The 23,299-nt window shown below is 40.8% G+C and overlaps 1 protein-coding gene across 6 annotated transcripts in view; it reads left to right on the top strand.

The window, feature by feature from the left end:
• The window catches only part of BANP (BTG3 associated nuclear protein), a 151,667-nt gene that overhangs the window by 30,523 nt on the left and 97,845 nt on the right, over window positions 1–23,299 (top strand). For all 6 annotated transcript variants that reach the window (XM_028739943.2, XM_028739944.2, XM_028739945.2 and 3 more), the window contains exons 5-7: window positions 2,873–2,995; window positions 4,882–5,057; window positions 22,232–22,471. In XM_028739943.2, the coding sequence (XP_028595776.1) occupies window positions 2,873–2,995; window positions 4,882–5,057; window positions 22,232–22,471 (539 nt within the window). The remainder of the gene's footprint in view (window positions 1–2,872; window positions 2,996–4,881; window positions 5,058–22,231; window positions 22,472–23,299) is intronic.

The following is a 23,299-nucleotide window of genomic DNA, read 5'->3' as shown; positions in this document are numbered from 1 at the left end:
TTTTGGTGAAGCTATGCTGGCAGCTCTTCTAGGAAGAACCTTCTTACATTGGGTTTGTACAGACAGAAATGTTTTTAGTTGATGCTGATTAGCTCAGATGACAGGCCTTCTGGCTGACCTTCCTATGATCAGTGGAATCTTCTTCTTCTAACTGAGAAATGTTTTTTAAAGATCTGATACCACCTGCAATTAACCTTTATTCTGATTCTTTTGGGGGGGGCTTGTTTGTTTGTTTGTTTGTTGTGGTTTTATGCTTTGTTTTGTTAAAAGGTAGAATTGCTTTCACCACATCCTGCTCTCTCTGATTTAGGTTGTTCCTTCTACCACGTGTGGCATGATATATAATTAATTTTAACACTCTTAACTATCTACAGGATTTTGTTTAATCAATACATTTTTAGTTTTTTGCTCATGTGTGTTAAGTATTTTGGTTGTAGTTTGTAGCTAATTGTGTTTGTCTTTTAATATCTGTTTTACCCCCCCCCCCCAAAAAAAAAGCATTTGAATGCAAATTGCTTCTTTGGGTCAAGTCCTTTGTGTCCATCAGATAGTACAATTATATGTACAGGAAAAAGAATCTTGGCAGAAGCTTGAGAACCCAATTTAAGCAACTGATATCATGTAGACTTAAGCATTCCTGTCGTCTTAAAAATAATACCAAGCCCTGTGCAATTAGGATGTGCTTGCTTTCAGACACAATGTTGGCATCTGCCTGTCTCAAGAGACAGTGGAGTGCACCTCCAAGGATGCTCCTTTAGCAGCACAGAAATGACCTCCACAGGGCGCAAGCCTGGGCAGTGTGGATGGAGGTCCTGGACTGCCCAGATAACAAAAAGCCTTCTGGGTATCTCTGATGTGGTTCAAAGGAAAGCAGAACATTACGTTTGGCACCAGCTTGGTTGCAGGAACTGCCAGAAGTCCCAAACTCACTGCATGCAACATGTTTAGTTTTATGTCTGAACTACCAAATTGATTTTGTTGCCTACATCTTGGATAGTTCTGTCCCAAATGTTTTATGCATAGACATAGCTCTGGATTTTGCCTCTGACTAGAGAATGAAACCATCTCAAACTATCCTGTTCTGAACACCTGACCCTGGTAAGTTGGGAGATAAACCTCCAAAGCCACAATGTCCATTTCTGATGGGCCTTCGGGAATAGTTTCCACCAGATGTTATCAAAGAGCTCCTTAACCCAAGAAATAATACTGGTCTCTTGTGCTAACCCTCTCATCTTGCATGGGTCTTCTTGGCACCTGTGCATACCTGAAGCAACACACACACATGAACGCTCCCCCTCTACATCCCAAGAGCTGCTTCTCAATACCTCCTGCAACTTCCCACTTGAATAGCACATTCAAGCAGTGTACGTGAAGAGCCATTTCAGCTGAAAGAATTTTCCTCCAGATCTGTTAATGAATCCAGCACATGCAGTATCAATGGCTACATTTAGAAGTTCACCCGTTCACGGAACTTCCACACCAACTTGAATCTTGGCACCTCTGTTTGTACAAATGAAGCTGTGAGTAAATGCATCCTGCACGTAGCTCCAGTCGCTTGGAAGTTCCTTTTGCCAGAGATTTTACTGAGTAGAAGAAGGAAAAATGTGGCCTAATTCAGTGTCACTTTGGAAAAGGGCACAGCTAAAGACAGCTGGGGCTGGGGACAAGTGGTACTTGGTGAGACCACGTTCTCTGCAGTGCAGAGGACCCATAACCCTTTGTGCTCATTAAATTAATTACTAATGGCTTATATCAGGGCATTTCTTCTCCTTTCATTTTTAAGTTGTTTTAAGTTAATTAAATGCCATCAGGCACACTTTAAAATGGTCTACAAAAATGAATTAGTTCTTTTCTTAAAAAAAGGACTTTCCCATTTTATATCAATTTTCATTTTAAAGATTTTTCTATTCAAAGGAAACTACAGAATGAGCAAAAGCCTGAGGTCTCCATAAATGGAAGCTTAATTTTATTGCATTTATCTCTATTGCTGCAATTAATTATTCAGAGTGTTCATTAAAAATTGCAGCCTTGGTAAGTGACACTTTTTAAACAGGCATTCTGAGTTTATTGAAATTGAGGGATGTGGGTGATAAAGAATTGGACATCCAAAGGAATGGCATTAAAGTGTCTCAAAGAAGGTTCAGAATGTCATTTAAAACTCACAAGTCAAATTGTAGAATACCTGAAAAGTTCTGGGGGAACATGAAATAGAGCAGATAAGTGTGGTGTTTTGTTGTGACCCCTTTAAGCCAAAGGGCTTCCTTCGAGCATGCAAATGGATGCATGGTTGGAGTTGACCCTTTTGTTGGAATGAAATGGAGAAGACTGTTTGTGCAAGAGTATCATGTGTACAACAGCACATGCGGGTTCCTGGACACTGTGTGTAGTGCATCCTTTAGCGTTACCTAAGCTAAATCTGCAAATGCTTTATTCATCTTTTTCTCTCTGCCCCTTAACTTTTCCTACTTCTTTTAGTTAAAGGGTCCCACAACTGGGGTTCCTGTGTTGAGCTGAAAAGGAGAAAGGAGAACATCAAGCAGACTCCTCTCCCCCCCCCCCCACTTGTGTGTACTTTGAGTTGATAACAAAAATTGAATAATTTTGCTAGAGGTCAGAAAACATTACATAATTCCACAGAAACAGTCAGCCCTTTGAAAGAATTATGAGTTCTAGGAATGGTACAGAGATCAAAATATGATGGATTACAAGCTTTAACAACTGATACATAGTAAACAGCCTTGAAACCAAAGAAGGGGAATAACCCAACACATCCGTGGAAGAACTCATTAATGTGTGGCTTAATGAATGGCAGAAGAGCTTTTGACTTTCATTCTGTTTATTCTTCTTTCCTCTACATTTATTGTCTTTACAGTGTCGTCCCTCAGACCACAGTAATCCTCAACAATGATCGTCAGAATTCGATTGTAGCCAAGATGGTAGGACAGGAAGAGCCATTGACCAGACCAGCGGATTCACTGGAAAACATCCTTAGCACGTTAGTAATTGCAACTAAGCAATGCTCTACCCTCAGTGCACATAGGAAATTTCCTTATGCTGGGTCAAGCCTTTGGTCCACCTGACTCAATATTGTCTACACTGAACCGGCAGAGGCTCTCCAAGGTGAATTGTTGTGAGGTTTAAAGGAGTGGAAGGGATGTGAGACATACCCTTGCAACTTAGTGCCCTAGAATTATTTTAGCTCCCTGTATTGGAGTTCATTTGCTTGCTATTCGTCTGTGGTGCTCAGGGCCATGGACATTACGTGAATGTATTTATGTTTGCAGTATTGCAGAGAAAATGCTCTTCTGGATAAGTTGATATATGCATGTGACATACTATGGTATGGTATGTTATATTGATGCATTTTAAAATTATTTCTATACTGTCCTTCATGAAATATGATTCCAGAGCTATTTACAACAGTGCAGATATCCCTGTACAAGAAAACCAGCATATTAAAATACAGTAATATTCCAACCACAGCAAACCTGTCAGATTTCTAACCATAAGCTCAGTATTAACAACCAATATGGCCCAGATAAAGTGCTTTTTAGACTGAGCTTAAGACTCTGGTTTGCCTAAAGGAAAGTGAGTAAAAAGAGCACAGCAAAGGCAACAGAGCAGCTCACCTCTGGCATAGCTGCTCCCTCTCTGTCCTTGGACAGTAAAAACACTTGCAAAGGACAGTAAAAACACTTCAGGCAAAGGAGCAAGGATCACCCAGTCAGGGAATGGACCACCTGATTGCCTACAGGATGAAAGCTGAAGGGAATAGCTACAAGGATCTACTGAGAGCTAAGGTTTTGGGTCGGAGCATATGCCTTGGGTTGTCTTCAAGATTGAAAGGCAGGATAGAAATCTAACAAAATAAAATATATTCAGAGTTTATACTTTGAGTTCCTTTATATAGTATGTTGTTGGCGTATGTCTGTCTCAGGAGACAAGGGAGGAGTGAGCCTTCTGGGGTGAAGTCAAACTGTTGGAAGGTTGCAGTGTCTTCCGTGGCTGTAGAGACTGATACGGGATGTGCTGCTACAGATGCACCGCAGTGTTTCTTCTCTTTGCGCTCCTTCTGGTGGTCATTCCTCCTCTGGTCACTGCTTTGGATACATGACCTGTCTCCAGGCGTTGCAGTTGTCTGCAAGGGATTCCCACATGTTATGGTTGATATTGCTAGCTGCCTTGTCACATTTTCAGGCATCTTTGTAACACAGAGTTGCTAGTGGGCCTGGTGCCTGAAGCCAGTTCCCTGTAGAGCACACCCTTGGGGATCCTGTCGTCTTCTGTTCTGTGTACATCACCAAGCCAGTGCAGACGTCACTGAAACAGAAGTGTGAATGTGCTGGGAATGTGGGCTTGGGAGATAGCCTGTCGGTAGAGCATGAGACTCTCGAGGTTGTGTGTTTGAGCCCCATGTTGAGCAGAAGATTCCTGCATTGCAGAGGGATGGACTAGATGACACTCATGGACCTTCCAACTCTATGATTCTATTATCTTTACTTGAAATTCTGTCCTGTCATGTGATACCCAAAATCATCCTGACACAGCACATGTGGAAGGCATTGAGGCGTACCTGCTTTTCATGCAAAAGGTCCAGATTCAATGCCTGGCATCTCCAGGTAGGGCTGGGAGAGATTCCCTGTCTGGATTCCTGGAGAGTTTTTGGCAGTCAGGGTAGGCAATCTTGAGCCAGATGGACCAAGGATCTGATTTGTTATAAGGCAGCTTCCTATAGTCTTGTGTTCCTATACATATTGCTGTCCTCCTGTTACATAGAAAGCTCACTTGATAAACTTAGTGTTCTGTAGCACCATGCTGAAATCAGTAAAGCTGTGCAAATATGATTTCCTCAAATTGTATGAATTTCTCCCACTTCCTCAGTGCTGTTCCTGGACGGAGGCAGAATACCATTGTTGTGAAGGTGCCGGGGCATGAAGACAGCCATAATGAGGATGGGGAGAGTGGTTCTGAAGCCAGTGACTCAGTTTCCAACAGTGGCCAATTAGGAAGCCAGAATATTGGGAACAATGTTACCCTTATTACACTGAATTCTGAAGGTAAGCAGATAATAGTTAAGTTCTTTGTCCAAATTAGGGTTGATTTGAATGTTGGAGCCATAATAGTCTGGTACGGCGCAATCTTTCTGTTCTCCTAGGAGAGGCATGCATAAAGTAGTTCTCCTGTTTCAAAAAAACTTTATAGTTGCCTTTCCTCCCCATTTTTGGCTTGTAGTCTGCAGCACTCTTGTATTTAGCACACCTGCGGTCCCCACTTGCTCTTTTTTAAATGGCATTAGCATCTAAAGAACTATTTGCCCTGGTTTTGTTCAAGGAGCACTGGGTTAACTGAATAGTACTAAAGTGTATTAACGTGTTCTCTGGTTATTTCTTAAACTGCCAATTGGGGGATGTATTGCTTTGTTTTCTCCGAGCAGCAGGTGATGGGCAGCTCCTAAAATGCCAGGGAAATTCACCCCCTTCCACTAGGGTTTGATGTCACCCGTACTCTATGTTCTGTAGTTTTTAAAGTGTCAGATATTATAACAAACACTGCATACGAAGCAGTGTCAGACTTAAGCATCCAGCTTTCTTTCATTACTTGCTCTTATTGGTCCAAACAGGCGTTGTGTTCCTGGGACATATCCAGAACACAATAATTTTTTCAAGTGATTCTGGTAGTCTAACAGATCAAGAACACTTGATTTCAAAAAATATATAAGGCTTTCAGAACTATGACTTAATTCTGTGGTTGTGCCTAGAGTTGAAACATAGTCCTATGAAAACAGCTTCATTTCTCTAAGAAGCAACATAATGTACCAGCATGCTGCCTCCTGTAACTCATTATGCCCTTCTGTTAATGTGGAACTCTTCTGAAAGTAAACAGTTACTTTGGCAACTCTAAACAATATTTTTAAAAACAGGAAATTCCCATCAAAAATGTATTGTTTATAGGATAGCCTTGTCAGCAATTTCTCAGTTTCCAAAACTCTGTTCTGGTCTTCAAATATCTGAAAATCAACATTGCTGGAATGCAACCATTTGGAATATGTCTCTAATAATCCTTTTCCCCCCCATTGTATATTGAGTCCATATATAATTCCAAATGAAAAATAGGTGCAGCAATCAATAGACGTGGCAAACAATACAGAGTGTGGCAACCAAGAGGAGCAGAAGCCTTGTGTAATTTGAGGCAGTCAGTCTGTGTCTGGGTTGGGGATGGGGCCTTCCATGATAGTGTTCCTTCTTCGTACACAAAGTGTTCCTTCATGGATAAAACTCTCATGTTGAGAAGAAGACTAGGCTTTTACTATTCTTCCTACCATACCCATTTTCTGTATGGAGGAGCCCTTACTGGAGTGGTACAGCCTAGAACAGTTGTGGCAGATGGGCAAGATACAGAGGTATCTCAGGTAACTGGAGAGCCAGCCAGTCATTAGCACTTAATGCAGTTGCTTTGTCCCTTGAAGTATTAAGAGGTTGCCAGGGATTGATGCATAGGTGATCTTGTTAGGACTATGATCAGAAGGTGACTCTTGTGGGATTCTAAAGTTAAGAGGTGGTGATAAATAACGGCAGCAAGATGTGTTGTGGGTGGCAGAGAGGAGGATGGTGGTGAATGAACTGGAGTGAAGAATTTGTCATTAAAGATGTTTCTGAATGGTGGTGTGCCCCCATCTCCATAATGAAGGTGTGTAACTACAGAAGCAAAATTCAAATTCTTCATTCCAGTCCATGGGAACGTTTTAAAACTCAGGAATAAATAATACTTAAGAAAATTGGTGGAATGTTTTATGTCTTTTGAAAAAGCTCAAATATGAACAGGATCTCCTCCCCCACTTCCTTATGAGAACTGGGATGTTTGTCACGTTGTAGTCAAATTTTCTAAGCAGTAGAGTAGACTACAGTTAAAATTTTCTGCCCGCAGTATATATTGGAAAAGGCAATAATTTTGAGTAATTCTCTCAGCTGTTTATTTAAGGGAAGCAATTTCTAATGGAGTAAAAAGAGGTTTGTAGCAGTCTGACCTTTTCAACATGATTCTTTGGCACAGATTTTCACACAGACAGATGTTGGACTTTTAATAGGAATCTTGTATATATAAATGCTGGTGAAACCGCCTTTGGGACATCCATCCAGTAAAGCTCGCACCAAGATTTATGAACGCTTTGAGAACAAAGATTAGTTATAGGAATTGCCCTCCAGGCCCCACCCTTGTGTCTCTTGCTTTAAAAGTCTAGAGGTGACTTTGCTCAGCTGTAGAGAAGTCTCAGAAGATAAATTCACTGCATGTCAAATTACTGGGCATAGCTTAACACACATAATGTGCTGTGTAGTTTACCGTGTCTATCATGACAGAAACACTACAACAGACCCATCATTCAGAAGGAAAACTGGGACTGACCCAGACCAAACTGAACAAATGGTTGCAGAGAAGTGTAGGTTGGGCCAGGATATGCAAGGAAGAGTTAAGGTTAAAATGCCTGAAGAAAGTTCTGATTTGGTCACAAAATGTTAATTTCTTTGTTAATGAATAGAAAGATGTTGTGGTCCAAATAAGCATGTAGGGACACAGAGCACGGAGCACAGTCTGTCACGTCAAAAGAATCATGTGCATTTCAGTTGTGTCACATTAACAGGGAAAAAAAGGTTTCAGATTGGTTTTAAGAAGATGAAACAGGTAAAGTCATTTACTAGCCTTGGATTGCTTATACTGAACTCATCAAATGCCCTGTTTATTTTTTGGAGTCTATATCAGTCAACAACTACTTATTAAAAAGCAGAGTAACACTTAACTGGGGTGCTAGAAGCAGATGAGAATTTTTCCTCTTCTTACTAACCAGTACAAAGCAGTGCTTTTAAAACCAACAGTTCTATAGCATTATTTTATACTGCAGGGGGAGCTCTATGTCAAGTGAACTTGAAAACATTCTCTGTGTATCTGTGTGCAAGGGTGAGTGTGCACATGTGTTAGTGGTATTTTACAGATAAGGGGTCGTTTTCTTCGCCACTTTGAAACCTGGAAAATGATGTCACTTTAAAAGTGTTTGTAAACCAACCCAATCAACCTAATTTTTATGATTTTTATAGGCATGATACAGCTTAGTACCTTAAAATAGTTTATATCAGAGGTTTTCAACCTTTTTGAGTCCACTGTTTCCTTGACCAGCTACACTCTTTCTGTGGCACCCCTGTGAAGAAACATACTCCGAGCCTCAAAAGGCCAGTTATGTCGCCCCTTGCCTGCAGAGGCGGCAGCCCCTCACCCCTTTTTGAACACCCTCCCTTGTGGAGTGTTCCCTCAGCCTCCTCTCCCCTCCCCTTGGCAGTCCCCCCACCTCAAAAAGAGGTGCCTCATCATGTCGCCACACAGGGGCCTGGGAAGAAGATGCCCACAGCCTTAGTGGCCCAACAAGAGGAAGGGAAGGGAAGAGGGATGGAGGCCAGTGTTGCCCGCGGCACCCTTGACCATCTTTCAAGCCACCCCAGGGTGCCACGGCACACTGGTTGAAAACCATTGGTTTATATGTTTCTACTGTAACCTTCACTTTTAAATTTATTCTTATTTTATGTATTTAATACATTTATCACTTATCTCAAGAAGATTTTACAATGAGGGCTCAGGGTTTTCTAATTTTAATATTAATACACACAAAGAGAAAATGATATATATGTCTCTTGAGAAGTGAATTCTACTAAATTCACTGGGGTTCACTCCCAGGTAAGTGTCTACAAAATTGCAGCCTAAGAAACAAATAAAAAGACCCCCACCTTTTATCCCTCTTGGCAAAATGTCTGGACAACTTAAAATTCTGTGCATTTCTTCTGGCTGTAACTGAAGATTTGGTGAATTCCCAAATTTACAAGCCTCCATTTGTGCTTGGTGCATAAAAGGGATCGTGGAGAATGTTGAATTTTAGATTGTAACCTCTTCAGGACAGAGGCCTGACTTCTTGTCATTTCTCTATAAACCACCCTGCACCCTGATTGTTCTATATGAACAATAATTTAAGAAGCCACTCTGAACCCGTCACCGCTTGGATGTGCTGGGGCCAAGCTGGAAACTTGTACCTGTGCTTGTATTTCCGTGGCAGAAAGCCACCAATGTAATATTCACATCTTCTCCCCTGAAGTGTTTTTAAGTAAGTGGCAATGTAATGGTTAGAATATTTTCCAAATTAACCATTAAGTATTCTTTCAAAGCTATCCCTTCTGCTCTGAAGAACAGTTTGTAGAAACTTGACAAATTATTCAACTATTTCCATGTGCATGGTAGGCTCCCATCTGCTTTGGTTGTCTTCTGGAAACTGCTCATTCTTTGATTATATAGACATTCTTAGTTTATATAAATATTTGCTTTTTAAAAATAATTCTTGCAAGTTATAGCATAACCTGTCAAATATTTAAACAAAGCATTTTGCCATTCCAGCATATATCTATGTGGACAGAGGCTGAGCTTCTCAAACGTTTTGGTGGATGAAAACAGAATAAACATTCAAACAAACCCATTTTTGTTTTGCCTCTTTTCAGCCAGAGAACATTTTTCTTTACTCTAGAGAAATTAAAGTTCAAGACAGAGCATAGGGATATTTTTCTTCCTGTTGGCCACAATGAATATTACGTTTTTAAAAACCAATATGGATTTTGTGATTGTAATTGCAGACATTTGAAAAGAGGAGTGGTAGAATTAAGGGGATGTGTAATGTTGGCTTTGGAAGCTAGTTCATCCGTGTGACCTCAAGACCTGTTGGCTGTACTAAGGTCTACTCAGAGTAGATCTATTGAAATTAATGGGCCAAAGTTAGTCCATTAATTTCATGGAGTCTACTCTAAGTAGAATTAACATTGGTTGCAACCCTGATATATTGTATGTTGGAGATTGGCAACAGGTCAGATCCACTTACTGTTGTACCATTTTGCATGGTGATGGTGGGGACAGCCATGGCAGTGGTCTTGCAACTTCATGGCAGCCTAGTTTGGGAGCTGGAATTGGAGTATGGTCTACTGTAATCCATCTTGGCTGGGGGTTATTTAGCTTTTGAGATTGAGCTGCTGGACAGGGTTATATGGCCTTTGAGATACCGGCGCAGCCCCAATAGGCAAATAGCTCTCAGTCTTATCCAATTACATTAAATGTCTAGCTGCCTGCAAGCTGGGATATTCAAACAGCAGGTGCTCTGGCCAGTCTGCTCATAAGCATTCCTATAGCCTTTGGAATATGGTCTGTGTTGAGCGACTGCAGATAACTTCTTTTATACTTTAGAGAGTTTGCTGCGTGATGAAGAAATCAGATTGTGATGAGCACCACAGTTTTAAGTTGTAGTTTCATTTATAAAAATAAGCAAATGCTGATCTAATATTTTTTAAAACAATTGAAACAAATGAAAAATATTAGCCAAATAGGGAAAGTTATTAGTGTTTGTAGAAACAGACTTGGTGACCATTGCTCAGCTAATTAAACACTGCAGTTGGACTTTCTGATTGATTCCAGACATGCAGATGACAAACCTAACCATTATATAAGTATGCGTTCTTGAAAGCAGAGTTGTGCAATTTAGCAGCCCATCTGTGGAGAATTTTAATGTATTTGAAATAATTCCTCAGTTGCAAAGGGAGAAAATCTCCCTTCTCAGTAATGGCGGCTTTTACATTTTGATGCTAATACAGCAAAGAATGAGACCAAGATCTCCGGAACTGGGAAGACAATCGCACAGTAATAGCAGACATTAGTAGAAATAAGGAATCAACTCAGTAAGCTGAACAAAACTACCCAATATTGTTCACACAAACATGATTTGAGACTTCAGTTTGCTAGGAAATGGGGAAAGATTTGGTGATTCTTGTGTGATTAGTGTTCATTTTACAGCTGCTATATTGAGTACCCTGGAGCAGCAGTGCAGTGAATGGGAGACTAGTACATTCCTGAAATTGATAGTTACAGGCTGCTCTTCTGAGCAGAGCTATACCAGTTTTCTGCGCTCCTTAAAAAAACAAATTCCCTCAAGTTTCCATTCTATTTAAGCTCTGAACACTGGCACTCCTGCATTGATAGATAATGGGAAGGATAGAGAATGAAGGTGGATTGGTGGAACACTTTGTGAAGCAGAAGGTGGGGAGCTGGTCCCTGACCTTCTCTGCTGTTGTGTGCACATGTTGGGATGGATGTATTATGTTTGTCCTGATGGAGAGACCCTCTCTGGCCTCTCATGGGATTGCATTGGAATTTCTTCCTGTTAACTGCTAATCTTGAATTCTTTTCCCAGAGTGCCCACTACAGAGTGACTGGGCTATAAGACAATAATTCCAAAAGTCTTCATTATCACTACTCTGGTCTAAATGAATAGTTTATGGTTGAAACTCCAGCCGGCAGGAAACTTCCTTGTGTTTTTGATAGAGGTAAAAAGCACTGCCAAACAGAAGCCTGTTGCAACTGAACAACAGTTGAAAACTTTGTTATCTGAGAATTACTTACCTCACACATCGTTTTCCTTGGATGCAGTTGTTGGGTGGAAGCATAACACTTTATCTTCAGGTGAATCTCCTTATAGTTAGTGAATTAGTATGAGTTAGTAAAATGGTTTGTTTGGGGAAAACACTATTTCTTTATAAAACTGAGATCGGTTTTACTTGCCTCATGTTTGCATTTGCATTGAATTAAATCTCCCCCCCCCCCCATTCCCAGCTGTGTTCTATTTCATTTTCTGTCAGGTGAAACTTTTATAGGCATCAGGGGAACATAGGAAGTGAATCTTGTGAGTGGATCCCTGGGCGCACTTGTGGTTTTTTTGGACCTTCTTATCCCCACATGTCCTCACAATGTTTACTGCAAATGAATTCCATGGTCCCAAGAGTGCCATGGTGCTTCTTCCAGTGGACCTTTGGTGGTAACTCATTCCATATGTTTAGAACCCTTTGGGTGATACTGTTTTGCCAAAATAATTTGCGTTCCCAGTTTCCTAAGGTTGAGATCATTTTCCTTGGATTTGTTTTCTTGATCATTTTTGAAGAGTTTGTCAGTTTCATAAATCTTCTCTACAATGTAAGGAAAAAAACAATTAAGTCACCAGCAATCCATTTGTCTTGGCCAAAGATAATACATTGAACAGACGAGCAGCCAGTGTTACAGTAGAACTTGGAACCAGTGCTTGGTTGGAAATCACGGAAAGGCCTGTATGTGCTGCGTTTGGGATGAGCATTTGGGCAAGTTAACTGAAGAATGAGACTTCGAAGTTAATTCTTTCACAAATAGTAGTAGTTTTGCTGGGGCCAGGAATTTAAAGTTGAACAAGTGGCTAAGATGGGCAACCCTTAGTTTTGTTCAGATATGGAGTTGCTCCTATATCTGACAGGATATGTGTTAAATGAATCTAACAGTCCCAGATTTGTTTACAGCTAGGCTGTCTTTCATCTTGAACCTTCAGATTAGTTTGCCACTGAATACCAGTTACTAGGAACATAAAACCAAGGAGAACTATTGCCTTCATGCCCTGATTCCCTGAGGCACCCACTAGGAAGAAGGATGCAGGGCTGTGGTTATGTTTTTAAGCATGTATACATTGACGACAGTACCAATCAAGATAATTATGCATCAAGTATACAGATTAGATGAGGCAATCCAACAGAAATATGTTTTCAAGGTTTTCTTACTAATGGCCTTCAGAGAGAGAGTGAGAGTGTCAAGTGCTTGGAGCCACACCCAGGGCTAGAGCTACTTTCCTGCAGTTTGTTTTCATGCCATTATCCTCCTGATAAGTTTTTCCATTTCCCAGTGTACCTGTCAACACCTTACAGGGGAAAGATGCATCATGAGAAGAGAGCTGGATTTTACTGCAGTGAAAATAATTTTGGTCACTGTGTCAGGGGAAAGCTTGGGAATATCTCGCTTATTTAGATTCTCCATTGAGGAATCCTTTTGGTGGAGGGGTTCTCTCCGAATTGCCTTTCTGCTCTTAAAGCACCTGTTTTCCCCTGTCACAGGTATTTTGGTGAGCTTCCAGTCTGAGGAAGAGTCCCCTGTTTCAGTGCTCTCAGCATACAAACTGGGCTGACTAGGTAGTGTTTATATCATCCCGGCTTCAAGTTATATGGATGACATCAGTGGGAGAAAACTGTTGGAAAAGGTTCATAGACTGTACTCAAAATGGCAACACTTGGCTGACCTGCAAGCCCATAATGAATAGGCAGCACTTTTTGTTGAGGAGTCTCCATGGTCTTACGTCTGGCAGCATCTCACCTGCATCAGTTTCTCCGGACCTAGCCACAGGTCTGACCTTTCTGTTCCATGCTAGTGCCTTGATTCATCTGCCCTCCCAAGTTTGTAGCACCTGTTAGAGTCTATCTCCAATTAAGAAGGCAACTGTGGAACCCCCATATTTGTCACAGCCCAATGGTTTGCCTAGCACCAGAAATACTTGTTGCTACAAAGCCCTCCTGTGTGGAACTTTGTTGTGTTAGGGGTTTGGCAGCCAACAGCCTTGGGGTTCTGGTTACAAGGCAGCAGCTGATGAATAGTAGGGATTTGTTAATAGCCAGTTCAAGCCTTTGGATATGAATCCTGGGGAAATAGACCGTAGCCATATGCTGCTGGATTTCTTTGTGCCAAATGCCATATTACTTAAACTTTTTTATTACCTTAATAAGCATTGTGACATTTCTCTCCCACTTACTCTTCAGTGTTGACTCTTAAAATGAGTTCTATCAACCTGTTTGATAAAATGTTTAGGATGTTGGGATATGTGAACAGTTGACTTCTTGTCTATCCCAAGATATTTCAACTACTTATTGTTAACATTTTGGCGAGTATTTAGCATGCTTTCTGCCTTTTATTTGCAGGTCTTGATTTAAAACTTTATGAAGGGCAGGATGCAGGCAAAGAGGATAATCTGCACACTGAGGAACTGCACTGACTCTTCTTGCCAGTGCTAGCGCAAGTGTCTGAACCTTGGTAGAAACATCAGGGGTACCTGAGTTCCAGCACAAGCCAATCAGCAAAGCAGTTATAGCACAGGAAGCAACATGTTGGTTAAGATTGTTTTATAGAACAGAATGTGTGCAGTTAAAGTAGGACTTGTAGTTTGATAGACAAAGAGAGTTGTGCTTTCCTATGTGAGATGCGTTATCAGTTCCATCATTCCTAATGCATAAGTAGTGAGGAGTGACTGCTGCTTATGGGAGGGTCAACACACCCAAACAATCTGGGATGTTGATTTCAGAGACAGAGGGAGCCTGTGCTGCTGTAGCATTTACAGGCCCAAAATGTATGTGAGCAAATGTCTGCCCCATGGGTGTAGCAGGGGGGGGCGGGGGGGGGCAGCTGCCACTCCAATCAAGAAAAATCTATAAAAATACATAGCATTCATCTTAACTGCAGTTAAGATGAATGTATTGCCAAGAATGTTGTTTTTGTTTCAGGCCCTGCAGATCGTGGACAGGGTGGAGTGTTTTGGAAAGTGGCAGAGGGATATTATGAAGTTTGTCTGGCAGGGCAAAAAGCCCCGAATAAAATTTAAAATACTAACAGATGCGAAGGAAAGAGGGGGATTTGCCCTGCCGGACTTAAGGTCGTACTATGAAGCTGCTTCCTTCTGCTGGATGAAAGATTGGTTTTTGTTAGAAAACACTGATGTCCTAGATCTGGAAGGGTTTAACAATGCTTTTGGGTGGCATGCATATTTGTGGTACGACAAGGTAAAGTCTCATAAGTTATTTAAAAACCATATTGTCAGGAAATCTTTGTTTACTGTCTGGATTAAATACAAGGACTTACTCGAAAACAAGACTCCGAGGTGGCTGTCACCGATGGAGGCTAAGGCCACAAAAATACTTAATATGGGGGGTGGCTGGGCAAAATACTGTGAAATAATAGAAAAAGTGGGTGACACTTGGAGGTTGCAGAGTTTTGAAAAACTGAAAGGAAAGGTGCGAGACTGGTTTCATTACGCCCAAATTTTAGAGATCTTTAAAAAGGACAAAAAAATTGGTTTCCAGGTGGAAAAATCAAAATTAGAGTTAGAACTACTTGAACCTAAGACGAAAGTGCTTTCAAGAATGTATAACTTGTTGCTTAAATGGAATACTCAAGACGAGACAGTTAAATCAGCCATGATAAAATGGGCACAAGATATTGGGTACAACATTATGTTTGAAGACTGGGAAAGGTTATGGACCACCGGTATGAAATTCACGGCATGTAGTGCCTTAAAAGAAAACATTATGAAAATGATGTACAGGTGGTACATGACCCCAGTCAAACTTGCAAAGATATATCATTTGTCTGACAATAAATGTTGGAAATGTAAGGAGGCTGAAGGAACATTCTTTCACCTTTGGTGGACATGCCCGAGGGTGAAGGCTTTTTGGGAAATGATTTATAACGAGCTGAAAAAGGTATTTAAGTATACCTTTCATAAGAAACCAGAGGCCTTCCTCCTGGGCATTGTAGGCCAGAGAGTGCCAAAGAAAGATAGAACTTTCTTTCTATATGCAACTACAGCAGCAAGAATTCTTATAGCCAAATACTGGAAGGCACAGGAGTTACCCACACTGGAAGAGTGGCACACGCAACTGATGGACTACATGGAACTGGCAGAAATGACTGGCAGAATTCGAGACCTGGGAGAAGAGGCAGTGGAAGAGGACTGGAAAAAAATTAAGGATTATTTACAAAAACATTATAAGTTATACGAATGTTGAGAATTTGCTAAGTTTTGAGAAAAACATGCTTCAGTATTGAGATTCGGAAATGATTGAAACTAAGTTACGACTGAGAAAAGTTTAATTTTTAGAGTAAATAACTAGATGATAACACAAAAACACATGAAATAAGGTATTAATTTGCTGTTTATTTTTATTGTAAAGAACGCAGGGATGGAGGATGTGGGGAAGTCCAGTTGATGATGAAAAAAAGATTTGGAAAAATGAATTTACTTCTGTTTAATTTTTTCTTTCTTTTTGTAAAATAGCTCTTGTTGTGTTATTGACGTTATATTGACGATGTACTTTGACCTTGGAAAACAAAGCAATAAAAAATATTATAAAAAAAAAAATAAAAATATAAAAATACATAGCAAACTGAGGTTCTGCCCCCCCTAACAAAACTACTGGCTGTGCCCATGGTCTGCCGCTCTGCCCCCTTAAACATACTGCAATGTCTGGCTGTTAATACAAATTAGGAAATCAGAAACATAAAGAAGTTAAATGATGAAAACTAAAAGAAGCACTGCATCTGGATTGCTATTGGGTTGTGCTTTCTTTGTCAGTACCAGCTTTCTTTGTTTTGTGGAAATAATTTTGATACCTCCCCCCTCCTTGATGAATGAGGATCCAGTATCTGTTGGTCTTACCTCTCTGTGTGTATTTAGATATGTATTTAGATACATCTACATATTTTTGCCATATCCCCTGAAGTGTTTTGGCTGCAGTGTAAAATTTCATGAAACAGTAGTGCTGAATTTGATGCTCCTAAAAAGGTTAGAGTCCATCATGCCTTTTTTCAGAATCTAGTTCAATGACAATAAATGGACTTCTTGTTCCCTTGTATATAAGGGATAAAAATCAGCACGACCTATCCTGTTTATACCACACGAGTGTCCCAAAGAAAAACATATCTGTTAGTTCTATTATGCTTGATTAAAAGGAGTTTTTAAAAAGTCTAAACAGATTTAAAAGAAGAAGCTGAAAGGACTATTACATTTCAAAGAAAGATGATATTGAACTAAAAATGTTTGCTCATGAGGCACTGCACTAAAAATGTGTGTGCATGAATAAAGTGAAGGTTCTGTTTTATTTTTGAAAATCAGCACTATTTATGTAGTTTAGCAGCTCAGGAAAAACCATAGGGAGTTTAACTTTTAGTTCTATGTGCTTTAAAAGGTTTTCAGAGTGAAACATACTGGAAATGAGCTTCTGAGAACAAAATAAGCTGGGGTTTTTTGGGGGGGTAAAGTACTTTGTAAAGCATTTTTGATTTTGCGCATGTGTAAAAGGTTTGGCACAAATTTCATGATCGGTGTCAACCTGAAATAATCCTGTGTGACAAAGGCAGGCTTTGTGTGTGATCTGTTCATACAAATTCAAAATCATGAGCGCTTTGTATTCCTGTAGTATTGTGACTTCTGCTACATCAGAAAAAAGCATCCTCTCCTGATTTCTTAAATATTGGCATTTTGGCTGTCTCTTGCTCCCCTCCCCCTTCGACTCCATCCCAGATTCTTGTGTCTCAGAAGTGAAGTTCAAGCTAAATCCTAGTTGACATTGGTTTGTGGAATGCAATAAGAACAGCGTTTGTTTTAACTCCTCAGTGACATACAAAAGCCAAATAAAACCAAAGAAACTGAATTCTTCCGGCCAAACTGTTCTCTTAAGATTCCCTTTTTGTTTTTAAATGCATTATGTTTGTTTTCAGATCAAGAGGAACATACAAATTGGTAATGGTTTTAAAGAGGGATTCCTTTCTGTTTGTTTATTTTTAATAACACCTGGAGTAGCAGCATGTGCAAAGGATGATTATCACTGTGCAGGTTAAGCTAGAAAGACTGAGGGGCTTAGTAGTGGCTGTTCTAAACTTAATATCCTTGAGGGTAGAAAAGGCAGGGTAAAAATAAGTTAAATAAAATAAACCAACTCATGCTTTTATTTGGCTAACCTGCTAGCCTCAAAATCTACCCTTCATACCTTTTAACTCTGTCCTTCCCACCTACATGCCTTTCTATCTGCAGAGTTATGTTATAGACTTGGGAATTCTAGACTGGCAATCTTTGCTGAAAATACCCATTAACTCTTTCAGTTCAGGTTTTGCTGGTCTAAGGTTAAAAGGTAAAGGTAAAGGGACCCCTGACCATTAGGTCCAGTCATGAACGACTCTGGGGTTGCAGCGCTCATCTCGCTTTATTGGCCGAGGGAGCCGGCGTACAGCTTCCGGGTTATGTGGCCAGCATGACTAAGCCGCTTCTGGCGAACCAGAGCAGCGCACGAAAATGCCGTTTACCTTCCCGCCGGAGCGGTACCTATTTATCTACTTGCACGTGCTTTCAAACTGCTAGGTTGCCAGGATAGACATCCTTAATGATCGGTTCTCTCAAACAATATTCAATGTTTTCAACTTTCTCATTGGAAAAAAGAATGGCTGATGGCAGTTTATGTTACATTTAAAAAAGGATCTACAATTTTGCCAAGAGATTATTTAATTGTGTGGTGTTATATTTTTAGTGTTTTGTTTAAGATTATTTCTGTGTTCTGCCTTTCTGGTGCAACTACCAGCTTGACTGCCAGACTTGCACCCAGCTTTGGTTCATCAAATAAATAAAAACTGTTTTGACAAATGGAACCAGTTAATTATCTAAATAGTTACATGGGCAAGTGTTTAGTTGGCTTTCCCTTTGTTTTAAAGAGTTGATTGATGGCACCTCAAGTGAGAAAACAGCTCTGGAATTTTCCTTCCAGATCTTGGTGATGTTCATATGTCAGACAAGTTAAGGGAATGTTTCCTGGTGGATTAAAGCGAGTAGCAAGGACAGGTCAACAATCTCCTTAGGAGAGGAGAAAATGTGCACATACAGATGTAGGAAAAGCCTTCTAAAAAGGCTATTTTTTGGTGATGCAAGTCTTGCATCTATCCAGAATTTAGGTTATCCCTGGTGGTTTGCTTCCACAGCAACAAATTTTCTTTGACTACCCTCATTCCTCCCACCTTTGCAGACATGCGTCACAGCAGGTAGCCACCTGACTTGTGAGTGAGAGCGCAGTAAACTTAATGCCTCTTGGAAGGATCGGTTTTGTGAAGCAAATGATTTTCCTCTTTGTGCAGGGTCAGAAATAAAACATCTGACCCAGGATTGAGATTGAGTGGAACCTGTGTGCACGCGTGGGGGTGTGTGGCATAGGCAAGCATTAAAATGATGATTTATGGGTACTTTCCTCCTTCTTTAGCTAAATGCTTTAAAGATAGTGGAGCCTGCTGGAATGCCTCGTCTATCTCATGCTTTTCATGCATGCCCTGTGTCTTTTGTACATTCTGGGAGCTTGTGTACTTTAAGCCGAGGAGATCAAGCAATGTGTTCCTTTTACAAAAAGGGAAGAGGTCTTCCCTCCTCTCCTATAATTTGAGCAGCAAGTTCTCATAGAAGTAACTGAGGGCTGGAAAAAAGAAAGCCACTTTTATGTCAGTCTGCATTATTTTAACTCTAGGCATTTTCCAGCACTGAAGCCCTGTCTGCTGTCAGAAAAGACTTCATTTCAAATGCAGCTCTCTTGACGTGGGAAAATTAAAGAGTGTGACATGTTCAAGCCAATCTTGTTTTAACTGAGCCAAAGAGAGGCTATTGAAAGTTTCAGGATAAAGTAGCAAAGAAGTAGTGGCCGTAATAGTATATTATTGCAGTTATAACTACACTGCAAATGCTCACAGGATTTAAACTGGTCTAACTATTATGCTTTCCTCTAGGGAGAAGGTAGGCAAAAGAAGCCAGTGGAAGCCACCTCCATCTCTGTGACCAGTCCAAGTGGTCTGGGGATTCCTTGACCGAGCTAGCAGTTTCAGTGCTGGTCATTTCTGGCTTGGACTGGGGGGAGGGGGAAGCAAAGAACCAGTAGTGTAGATAGCACTCTCCTAGCCTGAAACACCAGTGATTGGTAATGGTTTTTATAATGGTTTGAAGAACATTAGCAGATGTAACTCTCTTCCACTGAAATCAGTGGCTGGCTCCACAACAACCCTTCGAGATTGATTGTTAATATTCTAGTTATCTAGATGGAGAGATGAGATTAAGAGATTTGAACCCAGCATCCCTGTCCAACATACTCCAAACATTGGCTTCCAAAGGTATTGGGGGGAGGGATGCTTTTTTTCTTTGAAAAACAAAACAAAACAAAAAACAATTCCTGCAAAAAAATCTAGTGGAAGACTTCAAAAGCTGTTTAGTATTTCATGTTATCACAGTTCACCTGTGTTAAACTTGGATCTACTGATAGTTACATCATTATGCCTTTGATGAGGTGTTAGACAAATGATCCTGAGCATCAGGCCTGCCTCTTGGGCTAGACGTTTATTGCTTTCTTCCTGGCATGCTATCTAACAGAATGCAGGCCATTTAACTCAAGCCAATGGCAGGAAGTAAAGATCGTGCTTTTTAGGGGTCATGCATGTGCATTCAGCCTGGAAAAGGCTCCTCCATCTGAACTCTGCATGGCTTAGAGCTTTCAAATAGGATCGGCATGAAAAACAGGAATTTGTGACTTGGTGTTTATGGGGTGGTCTGCCTATGTCCAGCCAGATGAAGGCTGTTTTTCTCCCCGCTCCTGTTTGCCTCCCGCTACCGCCAGCAGCTGATATTTAGAGGGAAACTACCTGTAAGCTGGGGTGGGGGGGGTAGGGGGAAGTTCCATTTTAGCTGTCAGGTCTGTTACCTATAGATAGACCTCTCCACTTCCTTAAATTTATCTGAACCCCATTTAAAGCCATTGGCAGCCCACCATATTCTGTTGGCAGTGAATCACGTAAGATAGTTCTGTAGCTTGAAGAAATACTTTCCTCTGTCCTGAATTTACTACTGCCAGTCAATTTAATTGTGTGACTCTACATTTTAGTACTGTATTTTTAAAGAGGGAGAAAAGAACTTTACTCCTCTTTCCTCACATCATGCATTACTTTGCAAAAAACATGACCATGTCTCTTAATCATCTCCCCCCACCCCCTGTACAAACTTTAGGGGGAAAGACCCCTGAATACTCCAGCCATTCATTGCAAGGAGAACCTCTAGTCTCTTGAGCATTTTGAGCAACCTTTTCTCATCATCAATTTATTGCAGTCAGCTGCAGTCAAATATATTAAGTAGGCATTGGACAGTGTGTGGTATGGAGGTGGCAGGGAAAAAGAAGAAAGTAACAATAGCAGGAGCTGTAGGACAGGGAGAGAAAATGGTCCTAGGAGTTTGGCTCTGCCATGGGCCTTCATTCTGCATCTTGGTCTTGACAATATAAAGTTGAAGTAAAAAGACCAGATTTCCCATGCATACTGCTCCTTTTGCGAAATCGTGACAAACGAAGTAAGCATATTTCTTCAGCTGAGTTACTTATTATATATTAAATATCAGGACTGTGTGCAAAATAAGGCAAAAATGGTCTTGAAATAAAAGCCAAGTTGTGTCTGTAGCTTGAGAATAAGCTGTCCTCTTCCTCTGTCCCTGCCACTTATAAGTATTATTTGCCGACATAATAAAATACGCTTTCTGCTCCTTTTGATGACCTCAGCTTTCAGATGCACTTGGGAGATGAACTATGGTGATTCATTTTCAGTGCTGGGGTCTGCCGATTTGGTAAATGACGTGTTTAGGAAATAATGCAGGCTCCCATTCAGTAAGTCTGAAAGAAAATGCAAATCCATTTCCATTTGGGAGCTTTGGTTCCAGTTGAGTGACTTCCTTTAATAAACCTTGCTAGTAATTAATCAAGTAAATTGCCACTTGCTGCTGCTCATGTGCTGCATTTTCCAAGTTGTTCCCAGCTCCTGCTGAGTCAACAGTCCTGTTCCCACAACTGTTGTGACTCATATCTCTACGTTTGCTGACTAAGATTCCATCAGTTTTTTGTAGAGAGCTCTGAGCAGTGAGCGACTTCTGTTTATCTCTAAAGTGGTTTTCAGTAGTTGGGATGTTAGTGTATTGTAGACATGTTGTAAATCATTGAACTGGTTGAAGAACGTTTATAAAATGTCACTCTGCAAAGAGTTCCAATTTCTAATGTGTTATGCAGAATTCACCAAGTTTACTTCTGTCCCCGTGTGTCTTATTCTCACTGGTGATAATAATAATAAATAATAAAAAGTGGTTCCCTAAGTTAAGGCAATACAGAAAATACTTTTAAAAGTGAAAGTGGAAACTTTTAATCTCCTTGCAACTGCAAGGAGAGGGAGGGGGAGCATGTAAGCTTGCTGTGGTTCTTTCATGTAGCACAGGGCTGGGGAACCTGTGCCCCTACATATGTTGTAGGACACAATATTTTTAAAAAAATGTTTTAAATATAATTTTACATGGGCGTTTTTTCTTGTTGTTGCCCAGTTTGGGGATCTACAGTTGTGTGGAAAGGAAGGATAGAAATGCGAGAAACAAGAATAATAAATATTAATTACTTCACATGCTATCATACCTTCCCAAAAATCCTAGGGGGGGAATGGGAAATACCAAAAGTCTGGCTACTCTCTAATAATGTGATATAAAATATCCTGTATGTGTATTTTTTAGAGGATTATCCCAGTGGGACGTGGCTGGGAGATGAAATCAACCCTGAGATGCGGGTGCGTTGCCCCATCACGCCAGCAGACATGCTGCACATTAGCACCAACTGCCGCACTGCTGAGAAGATGGCGCTGACGCTGCTTGATTACCTCTTTCACCGGGAAATCCAGGCCATCTCCAACCTTTCGGGGCAGGGGAAGCATGGGAAGAAACAACTAGATCCTCTCATGATTTACGGCATCCGTTGTAAGTATACGTTCCCTTAGGAATTTGGAACTCCTGCCATTAGTACATACTTTACAATTTGTTCTTGAACAGTTCAGAGAGACAGATGAAGTTCGATATGTAGCAAATATAGATTAGAATGTTTTCCTATTTCCTTCTGTTTGTGTGTGTGGTGTATTCGTGTGTGATTATTGTATTGCTCAGTGGGTTCTTTCCAAGTATCATACGGTCCAGGCTTACAGAGGACCTTTGCCAGCAGCCCTGTCATGATGGTGCAGAATGGCTGTTGTCTCCCAGAACCACTCTGACATTTCTGCACCAGTCCCACTGAAATTTGTTTGGAAGATGTATCGGACTTGACTGGGAGGAAGTTTGAGACCAACTCTGTCTTGCGGTGATGTGTGCTCTGGGTTAGCAATTGTGTGGCTGACGTCTAGACCAAAGACTTCATCAGTCTGGGCATACATGACCTATCAGTTTCCCACCTGCTGCTGTGGAAAGCATCAGAAGTTGGTGGCTATGCAGGGGGTTTGCTTTGTAATTTCTGAAATCAGTGAATTCACATTTAAAGGATTCAGCTGCCTCAGATGATCAGATTCCAGCTCTGTATTTTTGCAGATGTTGGAAACCGGTTTGTTTCCCCTTACCTCCAGGCAGATGTTTTGCTAGCTTCTTTTAAAGGCAAGTTCCTCAAGGACCAATTAGGGTTGTAATGCACTCAATGGCTCCCCTGTAGCAGCATCTCAAGTCCTGTTTCGGTTCATGGTGTCACTCTGAATTCATTTTAGCTTGCAGTTAGAGAACATACCCAGGTGTAGCACACATTCCTGATGGAGGAGGTGATTGAAA

The sequence above is a fragment of the Podarcis muralis genome, chromosome 7 (assembly GCF_964188315.1).
Source record: "Podarcis muralis chromosome 7, rPodMur119.hap1.1, whole genome shotgun sequence".
Classification (NCBI taxonomy): Eukaryota; Metazoa; Chordata; class Lepidosauria; order Squamata; family Lacertidae; genus Podarcis; species Podarcis muralis.
The sequence above is the reverse complement of the archived record's forward strand: the minus strand, read 5'-3'. Positions and strand labels throughout refer to the sequence as shown.